At 45.9% G+C, this 22,468-nt stretch overlaps 1 protein-coding gene across 1 annotated transcript in view; it reads right to left on the bottom strand.

The window, feature by feature from the left end:
* LOC117367168 (putative cation exchanger C521.04c) overlaps positions 1 to 22,468 on the bottom strand; it is a 142,287-nt gene that overhangs the window by 25,488 nt on the left and 94,331 nt on the right. Inside the window, exons 15-17 of the mRNA XM_033959498.1 lie at positions 11,336 to 11,448; positions 10,930 to 11,075; positions 9,872 to 9,966 (exon numbers count right to left, since the gene is read on the bottom strand). Of these exons, the coding sequence (XP_033815389.1) occupies positions 9,872 to 9,966; positions 10,930 to 11,075; positions 11,336 to 11,448 (354 nt within the window). The remainder of the gene's footprint in view (positions 1 to 9,871; positions 9,967 to 10,929; positions 11,076 to 11,335; positions 11,449 to 22,468) is intronic.

Raw genomic sequence — 22,468 nt, 5'->3', positions numbered from 1 at the left:
ATAGGTTGCAAGCATGTGTTGTAATCACCACAGAAAGCTGCTTGACCCACTCAGAAAAAGGTCTGCTTCAGGAGCAACTCAACCTATCTGAGGCACCTAGAATAGAATTAACTACCATTTAGAGGACCAACAAAAAAGCCCACCCACTGGTAGAGGCTAGATGCTGCTGGACTGAAGTGCCTTTCTCTTAGTTACTGTTGCTTTCCCCCTATCGTTTAGCATCTATCCTTGTACCCCTTGAAGTTCCCCAACTTACAGTGGGTCACCAGCAATAATACATTAATTCATTCAACTTTCAATATCATTTTCCCAGGGGAGCTCAGAAAGCACAGTTACTTACAATAACAGGTGTTATCCAGGGACAGCAGGCAGATATTCTCAACATGTGGGTGACGTCACTGACGGAGCCCCCTAGTGGACGTTTTCGCAAGCAAACTTGTTTGAAGACTTTCAAGCTTGCGATTGGCCTGCGCGTGCACCTCCCGCCCAACCTAGGGCATGTGTCTCCTCAGCATGGCCTCAGTTCAGATAGTTAGCAAAGAAGCCAACTAAGGGGAGGTGGGTGGGTTGCGAGAATATCTGCCTGCTGTCCCTGGATGACACCTGTTACGGTAAGTAACAGTACTTTATCCCAGGACAAGCAGGCAGCATATTCTCTACATGTGGGAGACCTCCAAGCTAACCAGAATGGGATGGAAGGAGAGTTGGCAATTTAGGAGAACAGGTTTTGCAAAACAGACTTGCCAAAATGGCCGTCACGCCTGGAGAAAGCATCCAGACAGTAGTGCGAGGTAAACGTATGAACCGAGGACCAAGTGGCAGCCTTACAGATTTCCTTGATGGGAGTCGAGTGGAGGAAAGCAACAGATGCCACCATTGCTCTGACCTTGTGGCCTGTGACTCGACCTGGCAGGGAGAGAGACCAGCCTGAGCATAACAGAAAGAGATACAAGCGGCCAACCAGTTAGAAATGGTCCGCTTAGAAACAGAGCGACCCAAGCGATTAGGATCGAAGGAGAGGAACAGCTGGGGAGCAGAACGGTGAGGAGTGGTGCACTTCAAGTAGAAGGCCAGCACCCGCTTACAATCAAGAGAATGCAGAGCCGCTTCTCCAGGGTGAGAATGCGGCTTCGGGAAAAACACAGGAAGAACAATGGATTGTTTGATGTGAAACTCAGAAACAACCTTAGGCAAGAATTTAGGATGGGTACGGACAACCACATTATCATGATGGAAAACAGTGACGGGTGGGTCCGCCACCAAGCTTGAAGCTCACTGACCTGACGGGCAGAAGTGAAAGCAATAAGAAACACAACCTTCCAAGTAAGATACTCCAAGTGAGCCCGCGCTAGTGGCTCGAACGGGGGTTTCATCAAACGAGCAAGGACCATGTTAAGATCCCAAACCACAGGAGGAGGTTTAAGGGGCGGATGAATGTGGAAAAGGCCTTTTATGAAGCGGGAAACCACAGGATGAACAGAGATAGGCTTCCCGTCAATCAGCTGATGAAAAGCAGCAATGGCACCAAGGTGGACTCGAACCGAAGAGGACAAGTCCAGCGCCAGATAAGTGTAACAGATAATCCAAGACAGCAGATAAGGAGGCAGACAGCGGCTCCAGTTGTCGAGTAGCACGCCAGGAAGAAAAGTGGGTCCACTTCTGATGGTAACATTGGTGAGTGGACTCCTTCCGAGACGCCTCTAGGATGTCCAGCACAGGCTGTGAGAAGTGGAATCAGGGCATTAAGTCTCGAGGAACTAAGCCCTTAAGTGTAGAGACTGAAGATTGGGATGAAGTAGAGAACCTCGACTCTGCGTAAGCAGAGAAGGAAAAACAGGCAGAAGAAGAGGCTCCCTGGAACTCAGTTGCAACAGAAGGGAGAACCACAGCTGGCGGGGCCACCGAGGAGCTATCAGAATCATGGTGGCAGTTGTGGACTTGAGCCTGACAAGAGTCTTCAGAATTAGAGGGAATGGAGGGAACGCATACAGAAACAGGTTCGTCCAGTCCAGCAGAAAAGCATCTGCCTCGAGCCTGAGAGGGGTGTAAACCCTGGAGCAGAAGCGGGGCAACTTGTGATTTAGGGGGAACGCGAACAGATCGATGTCCGGAGTTCCCCAACGAGCAAACACTTGACGCAGGGTCAAGGAATGTATGGACCACTCGTGAGGCTGCAGAAGATAATTCAGCCTGTCTGCCAGACAACTGTGCTGGCCCTGAATGTAGACCGCTTGAAGGAATATGTTGCAACGGATGGCCCAATCCCAGAGCCACATCACTCTTGGGACAGGGACCCCATGCCCCCTTGATTGTTGATATAATACATGGCGACCTGGTTGTCTGTGCGGATCAGCACCACTCGGTCGTGAAGCAGGTGACAAAAAGTCTTCAGGGCGAGGAAAATCGCTCGAAGCTCCAGCAGATTGATGCGACAAAGGCGGTCGGCACTGGACCAAAGACCCTGAGTGCGAAGACTGTCCAGATGAGCCCCCCAAGCATAGGTCGACGAGTCCGTCATGAGGACCTTCTGTGGAGGGGTGGGGCATGAAACAGAAAACCTCTGGAAAGATTGGAAGAGAGCATCCACCAACAGAGAGACTTCTTCAACAAAGGAGTCACGACAATGAGTCGAGAGACAGGATCTCGATCCTGGTTCCATTGGGACGCAAGAGTCCACTGTGAAATACGGAGGTGAAGTCTGGCAAAAGGAGTCACGTGAACCATAGAGGCCATGTGACCTAGGAGGACCATCAGGAGCTGAGCTGGGTCCGAGGACAGATGGGCCACCCTCTGGCATAAACAAGGGCCTCTTGATGAGGCCGAGGCAAGAAGGAGCGGAGACAAACCGTGTCCAGGACCGCTCCGATGAATTCCAGAGACTGGAACAGACAGAGGTGGGACTTGGGGAAGTTCACCTCGAAGCCGAGACCTGAAGAGCAAGATGGTCTGATTCGTCGCTCACAGAACTTTGTGATACGAGGACACTTTGATCAACCAGTCGTCGAGGTAGGGAAACACCTTCAGGCCATGGAGATGCAGGGCTGCAGCTACCACAACTAGACATTTCATGAAAACCCTCGGAGAGGCCGCCAGGTCAAAGGGAAGAACACGATATTGGAGGTGGAGATCCCCCACCCGGAATCTCAGATACCGGCGAGAAGCCGGGTGTATCGGAATGTGCGTGTATGCCTCCTTGAGGTCTAGTGAGCACAGCCAGTCCCCCTCATCCAAGAGGAGGTACAAGGTAGGAAGGGTGAGCATTCTGAACCGTTCACTGACCAGAAACTTGTTCAGAGCATGGAGGTCCAGGATCAGACGCAGATCCCGTCTTCTTGGGTACCAGAAAGTACCGGGAATAAAATCCCTTATTCCACTGGTCCGGAAGAACCTCCTCGACCGCCCGAAGGTGAAGAAGGGCCCAAGCTTCCCGCAGAAGAAGAGGCAGCTGGGACTGGGCAGAAGGAAATTCTTGGAGGAAGGTCCAGGGGTACATGATTGAAGTGAAGGGAGTACTCCTCCTGGATGATAGAAAGCACCCAACTGTCGGTGGTAAGACTTTCTGTGTATAGAAATGATGGAGATGACCCCCGATGGGGAGGGGGGAAGGCCTCAGAAGGAAGGGAGCCCGAAAGCTCAGACCAGAATTGTCAAAAAGATGGTCCAGGCTTAGTCGGAGCCGGCGGCTGGGCCTTAGCTTGCCGCTGCTGCTGTTGTTGCGGCTGCTTCAAAGGAGGCCGAGAGAACGCAGGAGTAGATTTCTGCAGATACCTCCGGAGGGGAATTTTGTATTGCTGAGCCGGAGGGGTCTTCGGTTTAAGTGTCACCAGAGAAGCGAAGGAACGTTTGTGTTCCGAGAGGCGCTTAGTGGCTGCCTTTATGGAATCATCAAATAGCTCATTACCCACACAAGAGAGATTGGCAAGACGATCCTGGAGATTCGGATCCATGTCCACAATCCTGAGCCAAGCGAGGCGATGCATGGCGATCGCAAACATCGTGACCCTCGAGGACAACTCGAAGGCATCAAAGGCCACCTGAAACATATAGAGGCGAAGCTGGGAGAGAGTCTCCTCTAGGAGACGAAACTCGTGACGATGAGAATCCAGCACTTCCGCCCGGAACGAGTAGAGGGCTTCCACACAGAACTGGAGATAGGACGTGAAGAAAAAGTTATAGTTGAGGACACGGTTCGCCATCATTGAGTTTTGATAAAGACGGCGACCAAACTTGTCCATCATACGGCCCTCCCGACCCAGAGGGACGGCTGCGTACACCTTCGAGGGGTTGGATTTCTTCAAGGAAGATTCAACCACCAAGGATTGGTGAGAAAGCTGAGAACTTTCGAACCCCTTGACTGGGATCGTCCGGTTAACGGGACTCCAATTTGGAGGGAATAGCCAGGACCGCATAAGGGGTCTCCAGGTTCCGGAGAAATGTTTGCCGGAGAACCTGGTGCAATGGCAAGCGCAGTGCCTCACGGGGCGGATGAGCAACACCCATTTCTGCCAAGAATTCCTGGGTATAATGGGACTCAGACTGGAGGTCCAGGTTCAAGGCCCTGCCCATGTCAGAATTGAAATGAGTGAAGGAGGAGTTTCGAGAAGAAGACTCATCCTCCTGAGGAGACCCTGAGCAAGATCTGGGGGCAGCAGAGAAAGAGGGAGAAATTTTCCTCGAATAGCATGCCGGAGCCTCGGAGTCCCGCGGATGGGAGATTGAGGAGGCTCGACTAAATTGCCTCGGGGGTGTCGAGAAACGACCTCGCATAGGGTCCGAGAGACCATCTTGTGGAGCCTCGAAGAAGATGGGGCAAAGGAAAACTCCTCCACCGGTTTTGAAGACTGCATAGTAGAGTCCAACTCGAGGACAAGGGTGTGCCTGGAAGGTTCCGTGGTTGGAGACCTGCCCCAAAGGGGCGAAGACCACAGCTTTTTAGAAGGGGCAAACCTCAGCAAAGTAGCGGGCAAAAAGCGGGTCCCTGTCATTGGTCCCCAAAAAGTCACAGGCCCCGATTCCGGAGACAAAGAATCGCTCGAGGGAACCCTGCGAGTCTTGCGGGCACGGCCCTGAGACACAAGAGAAGGACGTTCAGGCTGGTCAGACCAGGGCTGGGTCGAGACCGAGGTCAGAGAAGTTGAGGTCGGGACCAGTTGGCTCACCACCGAGGAAAGCTGTGATGTAAGGATAGCCTTAAGCATGTCCTCGAACATAGGCACCGAGACCAAAGGATGCTGGATCACAGGTGCAGCAGTGCGCTCCTTCGGGGATGACCTCGAGGAAGAGTATTTTCTACGTGATGAGGCACGCTTAGAATGAGATCTCGAAGATGCCGACGAGGCGGCACTCGCATGAGACTCAGAGGTAGGCTTCTTTGCCGGCACACCTGAGGAGGAAAGAGGAGACTTACCCGAGGCTGGAGTAGCAGGAGGAGCCAAAGCCGGAGCCTTGGAGGACGAGGGGGACTTCGAGGCCGAGGCACCCAACACCGGTGCCGAGGCCGAGTTCGAGGCCTGTCCCTAAGGATCCATCGGGCCAAAAAGTTGAAGAATCTTGTCCACCCTCCTATGAAGAACCCGCGGTTGCAGAGTCGCACAATGCAGACACGACTCAGCGCGATGCTCCACACCCAGGCACTCCACACACCAACGATGAGGATCAGTGATGGAGATAACCCGGTTGTACTTAGTGCAGTTCTTGAACCTGGTGCGAGGCCAGGCAGCCAGAGCAAGACCGGAGACCCGGTCAAAAAGACACGAAAGAAAAGAATAACAAAGACGCGAGCATAGCGACTCAAACGAAAACAAAGGAAGCCGTGGTGCAAGAGGGACGAGATCGCGCGCAGCAAGGGAGCAGTGCTTCTGGCTCCGCGGAAAACACAGAACTGAGGCCACGCTAAGGAGATGCATGCCCTAGGTTGGGCGGGAGGGGCACGTGCGCATGCGCGGGCCAATTGCAAGCTTGAAGGTCTTCAAGCAAGTTTGCTTGCGAAAACGTCCGCTAGGGGGCTCCGTCGGTGACATCACCCACATGTAGAGAATATGCTGCCTGCTTTCCTGGGATAATGGTTTAAATGAATTTAGTCAGGTACTCAAGCATTTTTCCCTGTCTGTTCTGGCAGGTTCACAATCTAATGTACCTTGGAGAGACTTTCCCTCTGTTTTCCCGACTCCAATAGTGCAACTTCTTGTGGGTGAGATACAGAAGAAGGAAGGTCTCCAGGGTCTGCCAGAAGCAGATTATCACTACTACTGCTGCTGCTGCCGCCACCACCACCATCAACTCACTAAGGGCTAGATTCACTAAGCAAACCGATCATGTACCGATCGGTTTACAACCCGATTTCCCTCACCTCTGCCCGATCATCCTCCGATCCGCGCATGCAAATGAGGGGGAACGGCATTGAAATGTAGATAGGCAGCGATTCACTAACAAAAAACCCTGCAACACCGAATGGCTGGCCGATCACAAACAAGCAACTGCTGGGGACCAGTCATTCACTGCTTTCTGTCTGCCATCTCTTGCTCTCTGCCTACTGTCTAACCTGACTTTCCAGCTCTCTGCCCCCGACTCTCCTGCTCTCTGCCGCAATTTTCTCCTGCCGGCCTGCTCTGCCCCAAATCTCTTTTCATGCTCCCTGCCCCAACTCTCTGCCAATTTGCTCCTGCTGGCCTACTCTACCCCGACTCTCTTGCTTTCAGCCCCAAGTACTGCCCTGGCCTTCCCCTGCAGTGCGAGCCCGTGGTTTTATCCCGTGGGTTTAAAGTGTGTTAAAACCAGAGGCTCGCTGGACTAAAGTTTAAAAAGTCACTGCTCTTCGACACATGCACTGACCATCTACAGATGGTCTGTGCATACGTCGGGATCACTACAGAGTGATCCGGGTGCTCGGTTGGGGTGTGTGATTCCGATCGCCCTCATTTGCATGACTCATGAATTGCATGATTCATGAATCAGCCCCGCATACATGGATTGGATCCCTCATGGATCGGATCCGATCCGTGCCCTTAGTGAATCTAGCCCTATGTTTGGAAGACTGCAAGGAGCAGGAGAGAGAGAAATGCTGAAAATGGAGTGGAAGAGAGGCTGCACAGCATAGGCTAGGAGTGGGAGGAAGAGAGGAAGCAATCTTGAACATGGGAGGATAGGAATGCAGAGGGAAGATGAGGAGTACAAAGAGAAGAAATATCAGATGAATAAGAGATCCTGGAATGAATTAGTTAAAAAGAAAGGCATGAGACACAGTGAGACTAAATCAAATTGAAAAAGTTGCTCAAAAAGATAGACGCGGCTGGACTCAATTGTGTCCTACTCCCCCGGAGAAGGGCACAATTGCTCCATACGCGACCTAGCTATAAAAAAAAAAAAAAAATACAGTAAAATACAGTTTTCTTAAAGGGAAACAACCCTTCAGACCAGCACTACCTCAGGATTTTTTTTTTTTTTTTACAGAACAGACTCCACAGGCTCTCGAAGCAATATGCCTTGCTTGACTTAGGGGGCAAGGCTTACTGCTGAGGCTCCTCTAAAAAAATGTGGGGAGGTGGAGGAAGTGGGGGGAGGGACCCCGCTCGTGACCCGCCGGGTTTGACACCCCCGAGGTCGGACGGACCCCCAAACAGGGCCCGACCAAGCTCCGTCCGGCCAAAAACAGGGACAATAAACCCCTAAACAAATTCCAACAGCCCTACCAAGAGAGATGGGTACAGATCACTCAACACCTGCTGGAGACTGAAAGAAGACTGAGGGAAATAGAGAAGGGAGGATAGTATATACTGTCCCAAAGTTTTGTTTTCAGTCTCCACCTGCTGGTCATGATTAGATATATACCCATTCGTAAAGTTAACCTCTACTGGTCTGGAGAGTGCTAAAGAAATGCCAATTATTATAATCCCACATTTCAGTTTGCATATATAATAAAACTAATGAGAGAGGTGCTGGGATGTAACACAAGTATAGAAAGCTAACCAGGTAATAAGAATAGAAAGCCAACCAGGTCGTGCATGTGCAAGACTGGAGGGTTAGGACTTTGATGAGAAGATAGGACTTCAATGAGAAACCAAGGTGGCAAGGGGGCCCCTTCTGGTGATTCAGACAGGTCGTGACCTGTTTGGGCCGCCGCGGGAGCGGACTGCTGGGCAGGATGGACCTATAGTCTGACCCGGCGGAGGCACTGCTTATGTTCTTATGTTCTAGAACTTCTTCTAAGCTTCAAGCCTTCATCTCTTACTGATCTGTGGTCCCTTTTCCATATTGTTAAGGAGTATTTTATACATGTGACAAAGGTGTGATATTCTGTTGGCTTGTAGTTTGTGTAGAGATCTGTAGTAATCCCATTTACTCTGTTTCCTCACTAGGGGCTAGATTCACTAACCCCTGATTCTGTGTCCGATTGCAGGGCAACAAATTCACAAAAGGCCTGCATGCAAATGGGGATGATCATTGACACGCCCAAACCCACCCATCGCTAGAGAGTAATCCCAATGCATGCGTAAACATCCCAGCTAGCCCGTGGGTTTAATCCGCGGGTTAAAACCATGGGCTCACAGTATGGGGAAGGGCAGAAGATTAGGACTGAGACAGGGCAGAGAGAAGATTGGGGCAGAGAAGCAGGGCAGCAGAAGGCAGGGCAGTCAGAAAGGATCTCAGCAACTGGTCACCAGCAGTCGCTTACTTTGGATCGGCCAGCCCAGTCGGTGTTGCTTTTTTTATTTTAGTGAATCACTTCCTGTCTGCATTTGAATGACGTTCCCCCTCATTTGCATGCATGGATCAGAGGATGATTGGGACAGAGATTAGTGAATTGGGTCGGAGGGAAATCGGGTCGCAAAGGGCTTGCAAACCAATCGGTACACGATCAGTTTGCTTAGTGAATCTAGCCCTAGGTGGAGTATTGGTATTCTAGGGCCTCAGTATAACATTTACAGTGCTGCCTTTTCATAGCCAAGGTCATTGCTCAGAGTTCTAGGGACTTAGTGCTATTCTGTTTCTCTGGCGTTGAACTGCATTCAGACTTCTTGGACTTAATACTTGTCATTAGTTGTTTATTCTATATTTGAGGCTCTATCTGTATTCCACAGGAGCAACAGAAGCAAAGTTTTGTGCTAGTGTTTAATCTGTGTCGGTATCTAGCAGCACTGACTTGCTCTATATTTCCAGAAGGTATCATCTTTTTGGACTTAGGATTGTTGCTATTTGAGTTCTGGTGATTAATACTACTTTGATAGGTTTTCTATATACACCTGGAATGTGTTTGTCTTTTGCAAAGCTTGATTGTCCAGTTTTCTTCAGTGTAAACCGCCTAGAAATCATCTGGTTATGGCGGTATAGAAGAATAAAGTTATGTTAAGAATAAAGATATCCACAATGAATATGCTTGAGAAAGATTTGCCTGCACTGCCTTCTTGGTATGCAGTTATCTCTCATGCATATTCATTGTGGATATCCTAAAAACCTGGCCTGCCAGTAGATCTCGAGAACCAGACTTGGGCAGCCCTGGTCTAGAGCCTGAAGTAGGTAAAGTCTGCCAAGTGCCTTTATATGCCGTCCCATCTCAGGAGTATCCCTTTTAGACAGGATCATGAGATGATCTTGGACAGTTTATGTTGATCTAATGCATTTTTTTTGTATTGCTCCTTCCCTCAGGAATGTTCTATTAAAGTCACTTTAAAAACGATTGTTCAAGGCAAAAATCAGCTCTGAAGACCTATTTATTCCAGGAGGCTTTTGGGGAAAGGTTGGGATGAGACATTTCTGCCAGGATGACCACTTATATGGCCTGTTGTACTGTGTGGATAGTTAGCTACTCTCTCAATCTTTCAAGAAGGTGTGCATAACGTAACTTGATAGTTTTAGGTAAAGTTAGTGGCCTCACCTTAAGCTGATGTTGTTCTGTAGGGCAAACTGGATCCCATTCACAATCTCGGGTAGCTCTGGTAGCATGGCCAGTACTGTTACTCCAATAAAATACTGCAAAGAAACAGGTGTTACAAATCAGCAAAAGTCAATGGGAAAAGCAAGTTGATAGTATTTGCATGGGAGTCAAGCAAATGGTTAGTATCCAGCAAGAAACTAGATGCATGAAAACCATTCATAAAGACTAGACTGGATGAAAATTCACAACTTCTGAGTGGAAGATGAGAGCTGCAAGCCAGGCGTTAGTCTTAAGAGTAGTCTTAAGAGTCAGGAGTGACATCAAGCCATCAGAACCATATAAAATCAGTTATAATTACTGTCTCTATGAAACATAAAAGACCTTCACATCAACATATACCTGCATGCTATCTTAAATTCTCAAGTACTATGGGGTACTCTGAACAGTCACACTTGGTTTTATCTTCCTTTAATCTGGTATGCAGATTAGAACAGCCTTCTCTAGCTTATGTTTTCACAACCAGTGCAATGTGCTGTATTCTTCCCAGCTTGGTGATGTATTGTCAGTCAATCTTTTCTTCTGTGCTGCTTTTCAGATGCATTAGCCTTCTCACAGTTTGAGGGACAATTTCTTCCCTTTTATTGCCTTAATGGAACTGAAGCCACAAAATGCCAACCTGAATGGGCTTTTTCAGGTATACTTCCCCCTCGCGATTCACAGTTTTAGGACTCGCGATTTTGATTATTCACGATTTCCTAGAACCAGAATCGCCCCCACCTCCTGGACCTTACCTGGTGGTCTAGCAGTCTTTCGGGGCAGGAGCGATCTTCCTACATTCCTGCCCCGTGCAGATCACTCATCCAAAATGGCTGCTGTGAGTTCCTGTCATAATCTCGAGAGATGGCTAATTCTCATACTACTGTAGAAAGCTGCAGTTCTTTCGCCCCTATCAGTTTTTCATGCAATGGAGTCTAGAACTGAACTTGACAGTTGACCCTGACACTTCAAGAAAATGGTGTTGTGTGAAAGACCATTATCCAAAAAATTGATATGTTTACCTGCGACACACTAGAGTGAGACAGAATTGGATTAATGTGCTCCGTTGCCAAGTCTGCACAGGCCGACATGCACAAAGTAGATAGTATGAGGATAACCATCGATCTGCAGCGGGACCAGTGAACGATAGCATTGTGATGACCCAGCACTAAAACAGATGACAATATTAGATCACAACCTAACCTCAAGATTGCCAGAAACACTCCCACCGCTAAAAATTGAAATCGGTCCACCCTTAGTATTTCCATATCCACCCAAACATCTCAGATTCAGTTAAATAAATCTAGATAGCAAAGGGTAACTAATAGTAAAAGGGGGGAGGGGGAGAGTGCGAGGCAGAATCTGCATAATATGATATAATTTTAAAAAACACAATAAAGGTGTTAAATAGAGTTCACACCAGCTTACCTTGGCAATCACTGATATGAATATCATAGATGTGTGAATGGGTCTTCAGTGTGAAGATAAGCCCTATGATATAAGCTGTAGGAAGCAGAGCTGACACTGTATATACCAGAGGCCTAGCAAGAAAGTTTGGTTAGATTGTGTCAGTAGAAATAGCAGAGAAAGACATGTACAAAGTTCTCCAACACAGCTCCCCACTCTAAAACAAAGTAAGGAAAATGTATGTCTTACCTGAGAATTTTCTTTCCTTTAGTCACAGCAGATGAATCCAGAGATGCATGGGTTAAGACCATCAATAAGCAGGCAGAGACAGAGAACACAAAAGCTGAGTTCTGTCATATAAAGGATGGGAAGCTTCTTGATAAGCCAGTATTCCTCACAACAAAGCAACAGAACAAACATGAACTCTCTCCTCATAGTTCTGCTAGCTGACAACCAGTCTAATCAAGTCAGCCTATAGGACCAATCCTGAGCGCAAAAAAGGAGAGCATAAAGAAAAAAATCCAAATATAAAAGGGCAGGAGACTCTGGATTCATTTGCTGTGACCAAAGGAAAGATTATCATCAAGACAATTTTTTTTTTCCTTGTCATCAGCAGCAGATGAATCAAGAGATGAGTGGGATGTAGCAAAGCAGCCCTCAGTAGGGTGGAACAGTGAACATAACATAGAAAGGAGATACCAAGCTAAGCAGTCCACCATCCCACAAGGAACTGAAAGATGGGGCAAAGTAGAACCATTGTCTCCAAGAAACACAAGAACCTCCAACTGAAGGATCTTTACCCCAGACAGAACTATATGCCCCACCAAAGGAATGACCAGAAACTGCACACCAGGCCTCCAAAAGAACTAAACTGCTAAGACAAATTTACCAAAAGTTCAGTGTTTAACAAACTGAACCTGAGCCACCAGAGCACTAGGAGACAAGGGAGTGCACTCCATGAAGCAAAAGGACAAGCAGTGTTCAAAGCCTAGGTGGACATCAGAGAAGCAACACACATGTCCCCCTAGGGATGTTGCTGCACCAAGGATATACATTTGACAGCCAAGACAGACATTTTGCTTGGCAACCAGCAAAGAATGTGCAACTTAGATGGGGCAGTGCCCAACAGCCAGACAAGGGGTTGTACTCAATGCTGGAAACAGAGCTGTGCATGGCAGTCTGAAACAGGGCAGCATACGACAGCCAGCAACAGAGCTGTGCTTTATGATGGAGCCGCACAGTCTCAAGTGATGGATCATCGCATGACAGAAATGGAGTAGTGCACAGAAAGCAGCAGTGAAGCCACTGCCAAATGGATCCACACTCAACATCGAGATGGAGCTGAGCCAAATAGGTAGACACACTCTACAACCAAAGATGGAACCATACTGAACAGTCAAGTGAAGCCATGCTCTACTTCCAGAGATGGAACCATGCCAAACATGCAGAAGCAGCTGTGTCCAATATACATAGATAGAACCTCATGGGATCTCTTAGAGAGGAAGAGATAATGGTTACTGTGGATGGACAGACTGGATGGGCCATTTGGCCTTTATCTTCCATCATGTTTTTAAGTTTCATGCTGTAAAGTCAAGTAGAGCTGCATTGCACCCCTAGAGAAGGAGTCATGCTGAACAGCCTAGAAGAGTTTCTTCCTACATCCAGAGGTGAATCCATGTGGAATAGCTAAGCAGGATCATGCTCTATATCTAAAGCTGTACCGAACAGCCAAGTGAAGCTGCACTCTACATGTAGAGACAGCCATACGGTTCTGCTAGGTAGCCCTATGCTGTACGTTCAGAGACAGAGCCATGCCAAACAGACAAGTGGTGCCACAATCTACATCCAGAGATGGAGTGAAGCCATACTGCTGGGTGCAGTTGCACACCACAACCAGAGATGGGGTCAAGCTGTACTGCCAACTGGAGCCATGTGCCTCATCTAGATGTGGAACCCTGCAATACATCCAGGAGAAGTTGAGATCTATTGGATACTGGCAAGAGGCATCTTTAAGGGTGACTAGACAAAAAGACTAGTTGTAGCCATTCTTGTCCTAGGTCATCATAAATGGAAAATGAAAGGAAAAGCTGCAAAGCAACATGGAAGTGTGGTTCCTGTTGAAAAGAGTAATGTTATAGGCAAAAACAGGAAAGAAAAGCCGTGACTACCGATGGGAGAATGTAGAAGAAGTTGGAATGAAAAACTAGCTGACTGGGGTGAGGCTATATGTCGGTAGTGATACCCCCAAGGTTCCCTAAGGTTGTCTTGTAAAGTAAAGAGAGCCTGCGCTTGAGGATTACTGAGTAGAAACAGTACTTTTCAAGAAAGCTGCTGGAAAACAGGAGATTAGCGAAAGAAGGAACAGTTGGGAAGGTAGAAGTTACCGAAGAAATAGTGACTGAAGGATGGAAGTCCAGTAATGCTCCAAGGAAAGGAAGACCAGGGAGAGGAATATGGCTGAAAAGCAATATTGGAGGTGAATTTATGTGAAGCATCCAGCCTCAGGTTCTACTGAGATACTGAGTTAGAAAACTAGGCTCAGAATCCTGAAGACTAAGCAAGAGCAATGAGACAATTTCCTAGTAAACCAAAAAATAGCAGGAAAGGCGCAAAGAAGGCGGCAACCATGAACCTGAGTGCGATTGGTGGAGGATTATTTTAAGGAGGAATTGTACACCAAAGGAAGCTAATTCCAGAATGACCGGATGGCTTTTTGAAGTAGGTATGAAAGGAGAAAGGGGCCATCTCTGGATGTGAAAGAAAAGTATATGTACTTATAAGGAGTGACCTGGGATTTGAACCTTGGACCTTTGTACTAAATACTAGGATTTTACCTCTGAGCCAACAGTTCTCAACTGAAGACAATATGAAACCGAAGACCGGAAGCTCAGGAGAACTAGAATGGAAACGGGCATATGTTCCTGTGAGTTAGAGTTGTTTCTTAGGTCTTTGTTTAGAAGCGAGAAACAAGGTTAGGGCCAATAGAAGAAATGTTGGTTAGGTAGCAGAAGAATGTGAGAAACAATAGTGCAACCAGAGATTTAAAATTATGGTTAATAAAGAGACAATTTGGGTTATCCAAATTGGAGGAAACATGACGGTAAGAGGAATATCACAAAAGCAGAAGATAAAAAAAAATTGGTGGTGGGAACCGAAAGTCCACTAGGCCAGTAGGAAGTAAGTGGCAACTTGTTAAGAAAAGCATTCGGTGCGCCTTGTAGGAATACAGGTAGAAGAAGCAAGGGGAGAGTGCAACTTGCTTGAGATATGTGGCCGGATGATACAGTGGATGAAACTAGAAAATACGTAGTGTGGTAATAAAACATAATATTGTAATATTATGTTTTATTACCACACTACGTATTTTCTAGTTTCATCCACTGTATCATCCGGCCACATATCTCAAGCAAGTTGCACTCTCCCCTTGCTTCTTCTACCTGTATTCCTACAAGGCGCACCGAATGCTTTTCTTAACAAGTTGCCACTTACTTCCTACTGGCCTAGTGGACTTTCGGTTCCCACCACCAATTTTTTTTTATCTTCTGCTTTTGTGATATTCCTCTTACCGTCATGTTTCCTCCAATTTGGATAACCCAAATTGTCTCTTTATTAACCATAATTTTAAATCTCTGGTTGCACTATTGTTTCTCACATTCCAACTGTATGTTCCCTCATTAAAAATCATTGGTACTCGCCATAAACCAAAATCCAAAAAAGCAGTTGTTGGAACTTTGAGTAAGGAGAGCATAGTATTTACTGCGTACATGTAGGTCCTAATGTATGAAGGAGGTCGTACACATATCATAACGAATGGAGCATGAAAGCTATAGGGTAGTAAACAAAGGAAGTAATGAATAAATATAACTCATTACATGGGTAGGAACATGCAATCAAGTAGGCTCGAGCTGTTGTTAAGGTAATAGGGTATATTTTTTTACTCCTTAGAGAGTAGCAAAAAAATGCTGGCTATATTTCAAGGTATTATATAGCAGGATATAAAAGTATTACCACTCGAATTAGAGCTTAAAAAAAAAGAATTATATGAGAATTTAATAGATGAACGCCTCGGTTCAAAGCACTGGTATCAATCAGCAATACTGGATAGTTAATATATTGCCAAAGAATAAGAGATGCGTGTATCTAATAAATGGACAGGCAGAGACCTGTAAGAAGTGTACCATAGATGAAAACAGGTTAGATTGGAAAGAGATAAGATCATTAATAAGATGTGAAGTGGCCTCTTCCTCCCCTACAGCCACTCCTAGTCCTCCACGCTCTTTAGAATAAAGAAGTAGTTGGATAGAAGTCTGAGCTTGACTTCAAATAAAGTGTGTGTTTATTTATTTATTTATTTATTTACCATCTCAACAGGTGGTCACATAGGGTGAGATATTCTGAACTACAGAAGCCTCAAGAAAGCAGTCATATCCTCTGGGTCTGATTGACAAGGTCATCAGCATTGATGGTACAGTGGTAGATGTTCTATGGTTGTAGAACCTGATTGATTCTGGGAAGAATGTGGGCAAACTTGTTTATGTCAAGGGAAAAACACGTTGCACGTATGTGGACCCTTGGAAGTTTCACAAGGCAACCATGAACATTAATGTCAAGGTCATAGGTAGATGAGATGGATGTCTGAAGAATCTAGACTCAGGTGGTTCTTACTGAGTAGTATGCATCCCGCATCTCCCTCCCTGTGGAAGTTTGCGCTGTTCTCCAAGGTGCTCGGAGGCGCTGTAGTGTTGTCTCTAGGCCATGGAGACGTTCTGGAGGTGTGTAGAACAAGTAGAACAGCAGAAGTAAAGGCGATCCAACTGTATGTTCCCTCATTAAAAATCATTGGTACTCGCCGTGACCTGATCTTTTCAGTTACTGCCCCATCTATTTGGAACTCACTCCCTCTATATTTACTGCTTGAACAAGATTTGAAAAAATTCAAGAATAGTTTAAAATGTCTTCTTTTCAAAGAAGCTTTTAACTAAAAGTTTAATTTTATGATTAATTCCAAATTTCTTCTTTCTTCATCAAATTCAGATTATTTTCTCCTTCTTTTTAGTTCTTCTTGTTCTCAAAAAAAAAAAAAAAAAAAAGATTATTAATTTTTTTTTTTCTCCTTTCTCTCCTTCTCTTCATACTTTCCCTATGTACTAACCAAACCCGATTCCTTTTTTTTTTTTTTTTTTTTACAAATTGTATTTTTTTTTCTTTCTTCCTCCTTTCCCATTGTCTCGTGTGGATTGTTTACCCCAGTTTGTTTTTAATTTAAAATAGTTAATTTTAATTCTAATGTATTTGTGATTTTAGAAATTTAATTTTATTTCTTTGTAAAACGCTTTGTATTTTGAAAAGCGTTTAATCAAATAATATAATAAACTTGAAACTTGTAAAGGCTCTATACCCATAGTGAATCCCTTTGGTTAAAAATAGTGTTTCCATATAAGTCGAAGGCAAATGTCCCATGAGATTATTTGAAGTAGAAGAGGTGATCCAAACTTGATGGGTTCTACACCCAGGGTGGATCCCTGATCTTTCCTCTATTTAGTATATTGTTCTTGCTGATGGGTAGAAGTGATCCATCTTTTAGCAGGTTTTATGCCCATGATGGATTCCTCTATGGAACAGCTCTGGCAGTAAGAAATAGAAGAGGTGTTTCATCTTTAATAGGCTCTACACCCCCCATGATGAAACCCTCTGATTTACCGATCTGGTTGTGATAAGAAGGAGGACATCCAACTTTAGAAAGGCTGTATAGCCCTAGTGGACTACTCCAATTCTTTGCAATAGTGCTCTCAATGCAAGTTTGTGCAGTGGAGAACGACCAGAAACTTTGGATGGCATCCTCAATTTTGTTCCTAAATAGTCCTTCACGAAGATAGGGAATATTTGGTAAACGATCCTGAACATGAATATCCATCTCAGAGACTTGCAGCCATGCAAGACATCTCATAGCAAAAGATGCTCTGGATTTCACACCAATGTATCAAAAGTTGATCTTGCCATAAACTTTCTGGTTTGGAGTAGGCTATGAGTAGTTTTCTGAAAACTCTGGAAGTCACCCTGGCTATGCTCTCTAGAACATGTCAAAGAGACTGAGCTAATTTTTTTTTTTTTTTAAGCGCTGAAGTCTGAGATTTCAGAAGTTTCTGTGTGGATCCGATTTTCACAGGAGGAAATTGTTAAAGTCACATGCATCGAGGATTTTTGGTACTGGAAAGATGGATTTCACTAGTCGTGGTCTGTCGGTGCTGGTAGGTAGATCGATGACTGGTACTGCAGTGATGTAATATGCTGAGGATAGGCCGGTACCGAGGGAGTCAGTGGAGGCACCGATGCCGGTCGATGTAGTCGAGTCACAGATATAGCAATAGTACAGAAGTAAAAATCAGAATCGGTACCGCGCCTTGATGGAGTTCAAAGAACACAGAGCAAGGATAGAATGGTACCATAAAGCCTCTGAAGCTATTTAAGCTGGGCCGGTACTGAGTAGAGAGAGAGGGCATTGAGGTCAACTTCGTTGCATTTGCATGGCTAGCCCTATAGTTATGACTGCATACGGTGAAGTGGATGCACTGGTACCATATGCCATGCAGGCAGTACTGTAAGTGTAGCAGGATGTTGAAGCTTTAGTAACACCAAGAGGTACACTTCAGAAATGACTGCCTGCATCGATGAATGATAGCATTTATAAGAAGCATGCATAAAGTGACTCGATGCTGGTAATGCCTACGACGCTGTGATGATAATCTATGATGATATCGATGCCACCAGTACCACATAGAAGTCCAAGTTGCTGGGTACCTGACACCAGGCCTAAGATCTTCGAAAGGGAAATATGAAGGAACAGAAACAAAACTTTGTTTGTTTGTTTTTTTTAGCCCTAGAACATCAGAAACAGATCCAGCCAGAAAGGAAAAAATACAGAGTACCATAGATCAAGAAAAAAAAGTAGGCCGAAAAACTTGACTGGATGAAGTCCAGATACATCATCTTCATTCTGCAGAAAATGAAAACCTGATGACCTCATGAGATGTCTTTGGGCAGGAAGGCACTTGCGCATGCAGGCAGTCTCAAAGCTTTTTAACACTTAAAGTGACAGTACACTTTAGCACTGTCTGTACTGGGCTCAATGGATGACATCACCCATCTGTGAGAATATGCTGTCTCCTTGTCTTGAGATAACCAATGTTATTTAATTTACCATGCTGATCAGTATATATATATATATATATATATATATACACATATATATATATACATATATATATATATATATATACATACACACACATTATATATACAGTGGTGCCTCACACAACGAACTTAATTGGTTCCAGGAGCAAGTTTGTTATGCGAAAAGTTCGTTATGTGAAACGCGTTTTCCCATAACAATACATGTAAAAAAAAATAATTCGTTCTGTAGCATAAAATATGCTAAGATGACATAAAAAAAGATAAATTTTTTGTTATTATTTTTATTTAGATACATCTAAAAACATAATTGTTTTTTAAAACAACACACATTTTTTAAATTTAAAGACAGACTAAGTAGAGTCTAATTTTACAGTGAGAGAGGGCAGTTAAGCGCAGTGCCATCAGTTATCCTGCCCCTCTCAGTGAATTGCCTGGGATGGAGGGAGGGAGAGATGAAGGCAGATGATGGAAGTGGGAAGAACTTGTGCCGTCAGCATCAGGCACAAGCGGGAAAGCAGCAGCGGTGAGGGGCTAGAAGTTATCTTCCTTTCATTCATGTCCTTGCCACCCCCGTCCCTTGGTCGGTCCCACAATTTCACAATTTCCTGCATATCTCCTCCCTCCATTCTTGTAGCCCATAATCTCCTCTCCTGACATCTCCCTGTCCTTTTACTTCCACTATCTTCCTATCCCATCTCTATTCCCTTTTGTCCCTCTCCCCATGATCAATCATCTCACCACCTCTCTCTTCCCTCACCCTCAGGGTTCAAGATTGCTTCCACTCTTTTTCCTGTTGTTCTCTCTGCCTGTCACCCTATGATTTAGCATCCCTTCTGCCCTTGTCCAATATTTCCCCTTCTCTCCCTCCCTCTCATCCCCTGCTCCAACATACCGTATTTCGACTGCCCTTCCATCCCCAGGCCTGCCAACTTCCACTCATTTACTGCTTTCTCCCACCTCTGCCAAAGCCCGCCCCCTCCCCGCAGTGATCGGCAACACCAGGCACCCCCCCTCAATCGGTGAAACAGGGCCCCCCCTCGATCGGCGAAACAGGGCCGGCGACTGCTTTCTCCCGCTGCTGTTGAAGTCTGTAAACAACTTTAACACAAGCCATGGGGCTCTAACAGTGCGTATGCTGCCAACGGCTTCCTTCCTCCTTCCTCTCCCCTCATGATGTAACTTCCCATTTGGTTGATGGAGGAGGAGGAGGGTAACCGGTAGCGTCACGCACACTGCGCGGAAGGATGCAGCTCGGGCGACTTCGTTGTGTGAAACGAAGTTCGTTGTGGGAAGCAAGACCTGAAGTTCGTTGTGCGCAGCGTTCACTGTGCGAGGCGTCCGTTATGCAAGGCACCACTGTATATATATATATATATATATACACACACACACATTATATATATATATATATATACATATATATATATATATACACATATATATATATATATATATATATATATATATATATATATATATATATATATATATATATATATATATACAGCACAGTTACTTACCGTAACAGGTGTTATCCAGGGACAGCAGGCAGATATTCTTTACGCATGGGTGACGTCACCGACGGAGCCCACGGTACGGACCTTTTTACTAGAAAGTTCTAGTTGGCCGCACCGCGCGTGCGCGAGTGCCTTCCCGCCCGACGGAGGAGAGCGTGGTCCCCAGTTAGTATAAGCCAGCTAAGAAGCCAACCCGGGGAGGAGGGTGGGACGTAAGAATATCTGCCTGCTGTCCCTGGATAACACCTGTTACGGTAAGTAACTGTGCTTTATCCCAGGACAAGCAGGCAGCATATTCTTTACGCATGGAGCCAGAATACGAGATGTGACCACCTGTCTTGATAGACTTCTCAGGCCCCAGGACCATTTCCCCATGCTGCTCATCCACATCGGAACGAATGACACTGCAAAGAACACCCTGGAGGACATAACCAGTGACTTCAGAGCTCTGGGAAAGAGGCTGAAGCAGACAGGAGCACAGGTAGTATTCTCTTCAATTCTTCCTGTTAGGGGCAGAGGAAGGGACAGGGAAGAACGTATCCTGAAGACGAATGAGTGGCTACAGCGATGGTGCCGGGAAATGAACTTCGGATTCCTGAATCACGGAGAGGCACTACAGGGACTACAAGGACCAGACGGACTCCACCTGACCAACAGAGGCAAGAACGTCTTTGGACACCGACTAGCCCACCTACTTCGAAGGGCTTTAAACTAGGTAAGTCGGGGGTGGGTACCCACTTTTACACCGGAGCAGTAAGTAACAATCCTGATGTGGCAAACCAAAACTTCGATTCAAAGTATAAGGTAAGTACCCTTACTGCAAAAGAATCGCTAGGGGACACTTTAACTCAAATGGGTTGCTCTCTACACGAGCTAAATAAACAAAAAGAGTGGAGAGCTATGTATGTTAATGCACGCAGCCTGGGGAACAAATTTCTAGAACTGGAAACAGAAATAGTTAATGCAGACCTAGACATAGTAGCGATTTCCGAAACATGGTTCACAGACTCTCACGGGTGGGATATAACTATACCAGGATACAACCTGATTCGGCAAGACAGAGAGGGTAAGTTAGGAGGAGGGGTAGCACTTTACCTCAAAGAAAATATCAAAACAACCAGGATCACGGATGTCAAGTATACTGGGGAATCCATCTGGGTAAACCTGGCCAGAGGCGGAGAAAAATGCCTGTACCTTGGTGTAGTGTACAGACCTCCAAGACAATCGGAGCTCAAGGACGCTGATTTAATTGATGACATTGAAAATATCACCTTACGGGGGGACGTTGTTCTATTGGGGGACTTCAACATGCCTGATGTAGACTGGAACACACTCTCAGCGACAACTTGTGATAGCAGGAGGATATTGACGTCCATAAGGGGAGTACGGCTCAAACAATTGGTACTAGAGCCCACTAGAGCCCAGGCCATCCTGGACCTGGTACTTACGAACGGGGAAAGTGTCTCAGAGATCTCGGTGGGAGAACCGCTAGCCACCAGTGACCATAACATGGTTTGGATTAACCTTAGGAAAGGCTTTCCTAGATCACAAACAAAAACAAGGGTACTCAACTTCCGGGGTGCTGACTTCGCACAAATGGCAGACTTCGTCCATCAGACGCTTCAGGTTCAAGAAAGAACGGATAATGTGGAGGTTATGTGGTCAACCTTGAAATCGACCCTTCAGGAGGCAACTATCCGCTACATAAAATCAGTAACTAAACAACAAAGAAGAAAGAAACCCCAATGGTTCACTGATAGGGTCTCGCGCCTCGTCAAGGAGAAGAAAAGAGCATTTCTCTCATACAAACGCACCGGGGAAAAAGAAGCAAACATTGAATACAGGACAAAGTCTGCAGCAGTCAAAACGGCAGTTAGGGAGGCCAAACTTCGAAGGGAAGAAACTCTAGCGAAGAACATCAAGAAAGGGGACAAATCATTCTTCAGGTACATTAGTGACAGGAAAAAGAACGCAAACGGGATAGTACGCCTTAGAACGTCAGACGGGAATTATGTGGAAACAGATTCTGAAAAAGCCAAACTACTGAATGATTACTTCTGCTCGGTCTTTACCTGCGAGGCACCAGGACACGGGCCACAGCTGGAAGCAATGCAAAACAAGGAAGACCCATTTCAGAATTTTGAGTTCACACCAGCTGATGTTTACAGAGAACTGTCAGGACTCAAGGTGAACAAAGCCATGGGACCGGACGAGTTGCATCCAAGAGTGCTCAGGGAACTAGGCGATGTTCTGGCAAAACCGTTAGCCATGCTCTTCAATCTCTCCCTAAGTACAGGGAGAGTACCCCTGGACTGGAAAACAGCAAACGTCGTTCCTCTGCACAAAAAGGGTTGCAGAGCAGAGGCAGCGAACTACAGACCTGTGAGTCTCACATCAATAGTGTGTAAACTCATGGAAACTCTACTCAAAGGTAAATTAGACTCGA

Source organism: Geotrypetes seraphini, chromosome 9 (assembly GCF_902459505.1).
Source record: "Geotrypetes seraphini chromosome 9, aGeoSer1.1, whole genome shotgun sequence".
Classification (NCBI taxonomy): Eukaryota; Metazoa; Chordata; class Amphibia; order Gymnophiona; family Dermophiidae; genus Geotrypetes; species Geotrypetes seraphini.
The sequence above is the reverse complement of the archived record's forward strand: the minus strand, read 5'-3'. Positions and strand labels throughout refer to the sequence as shown.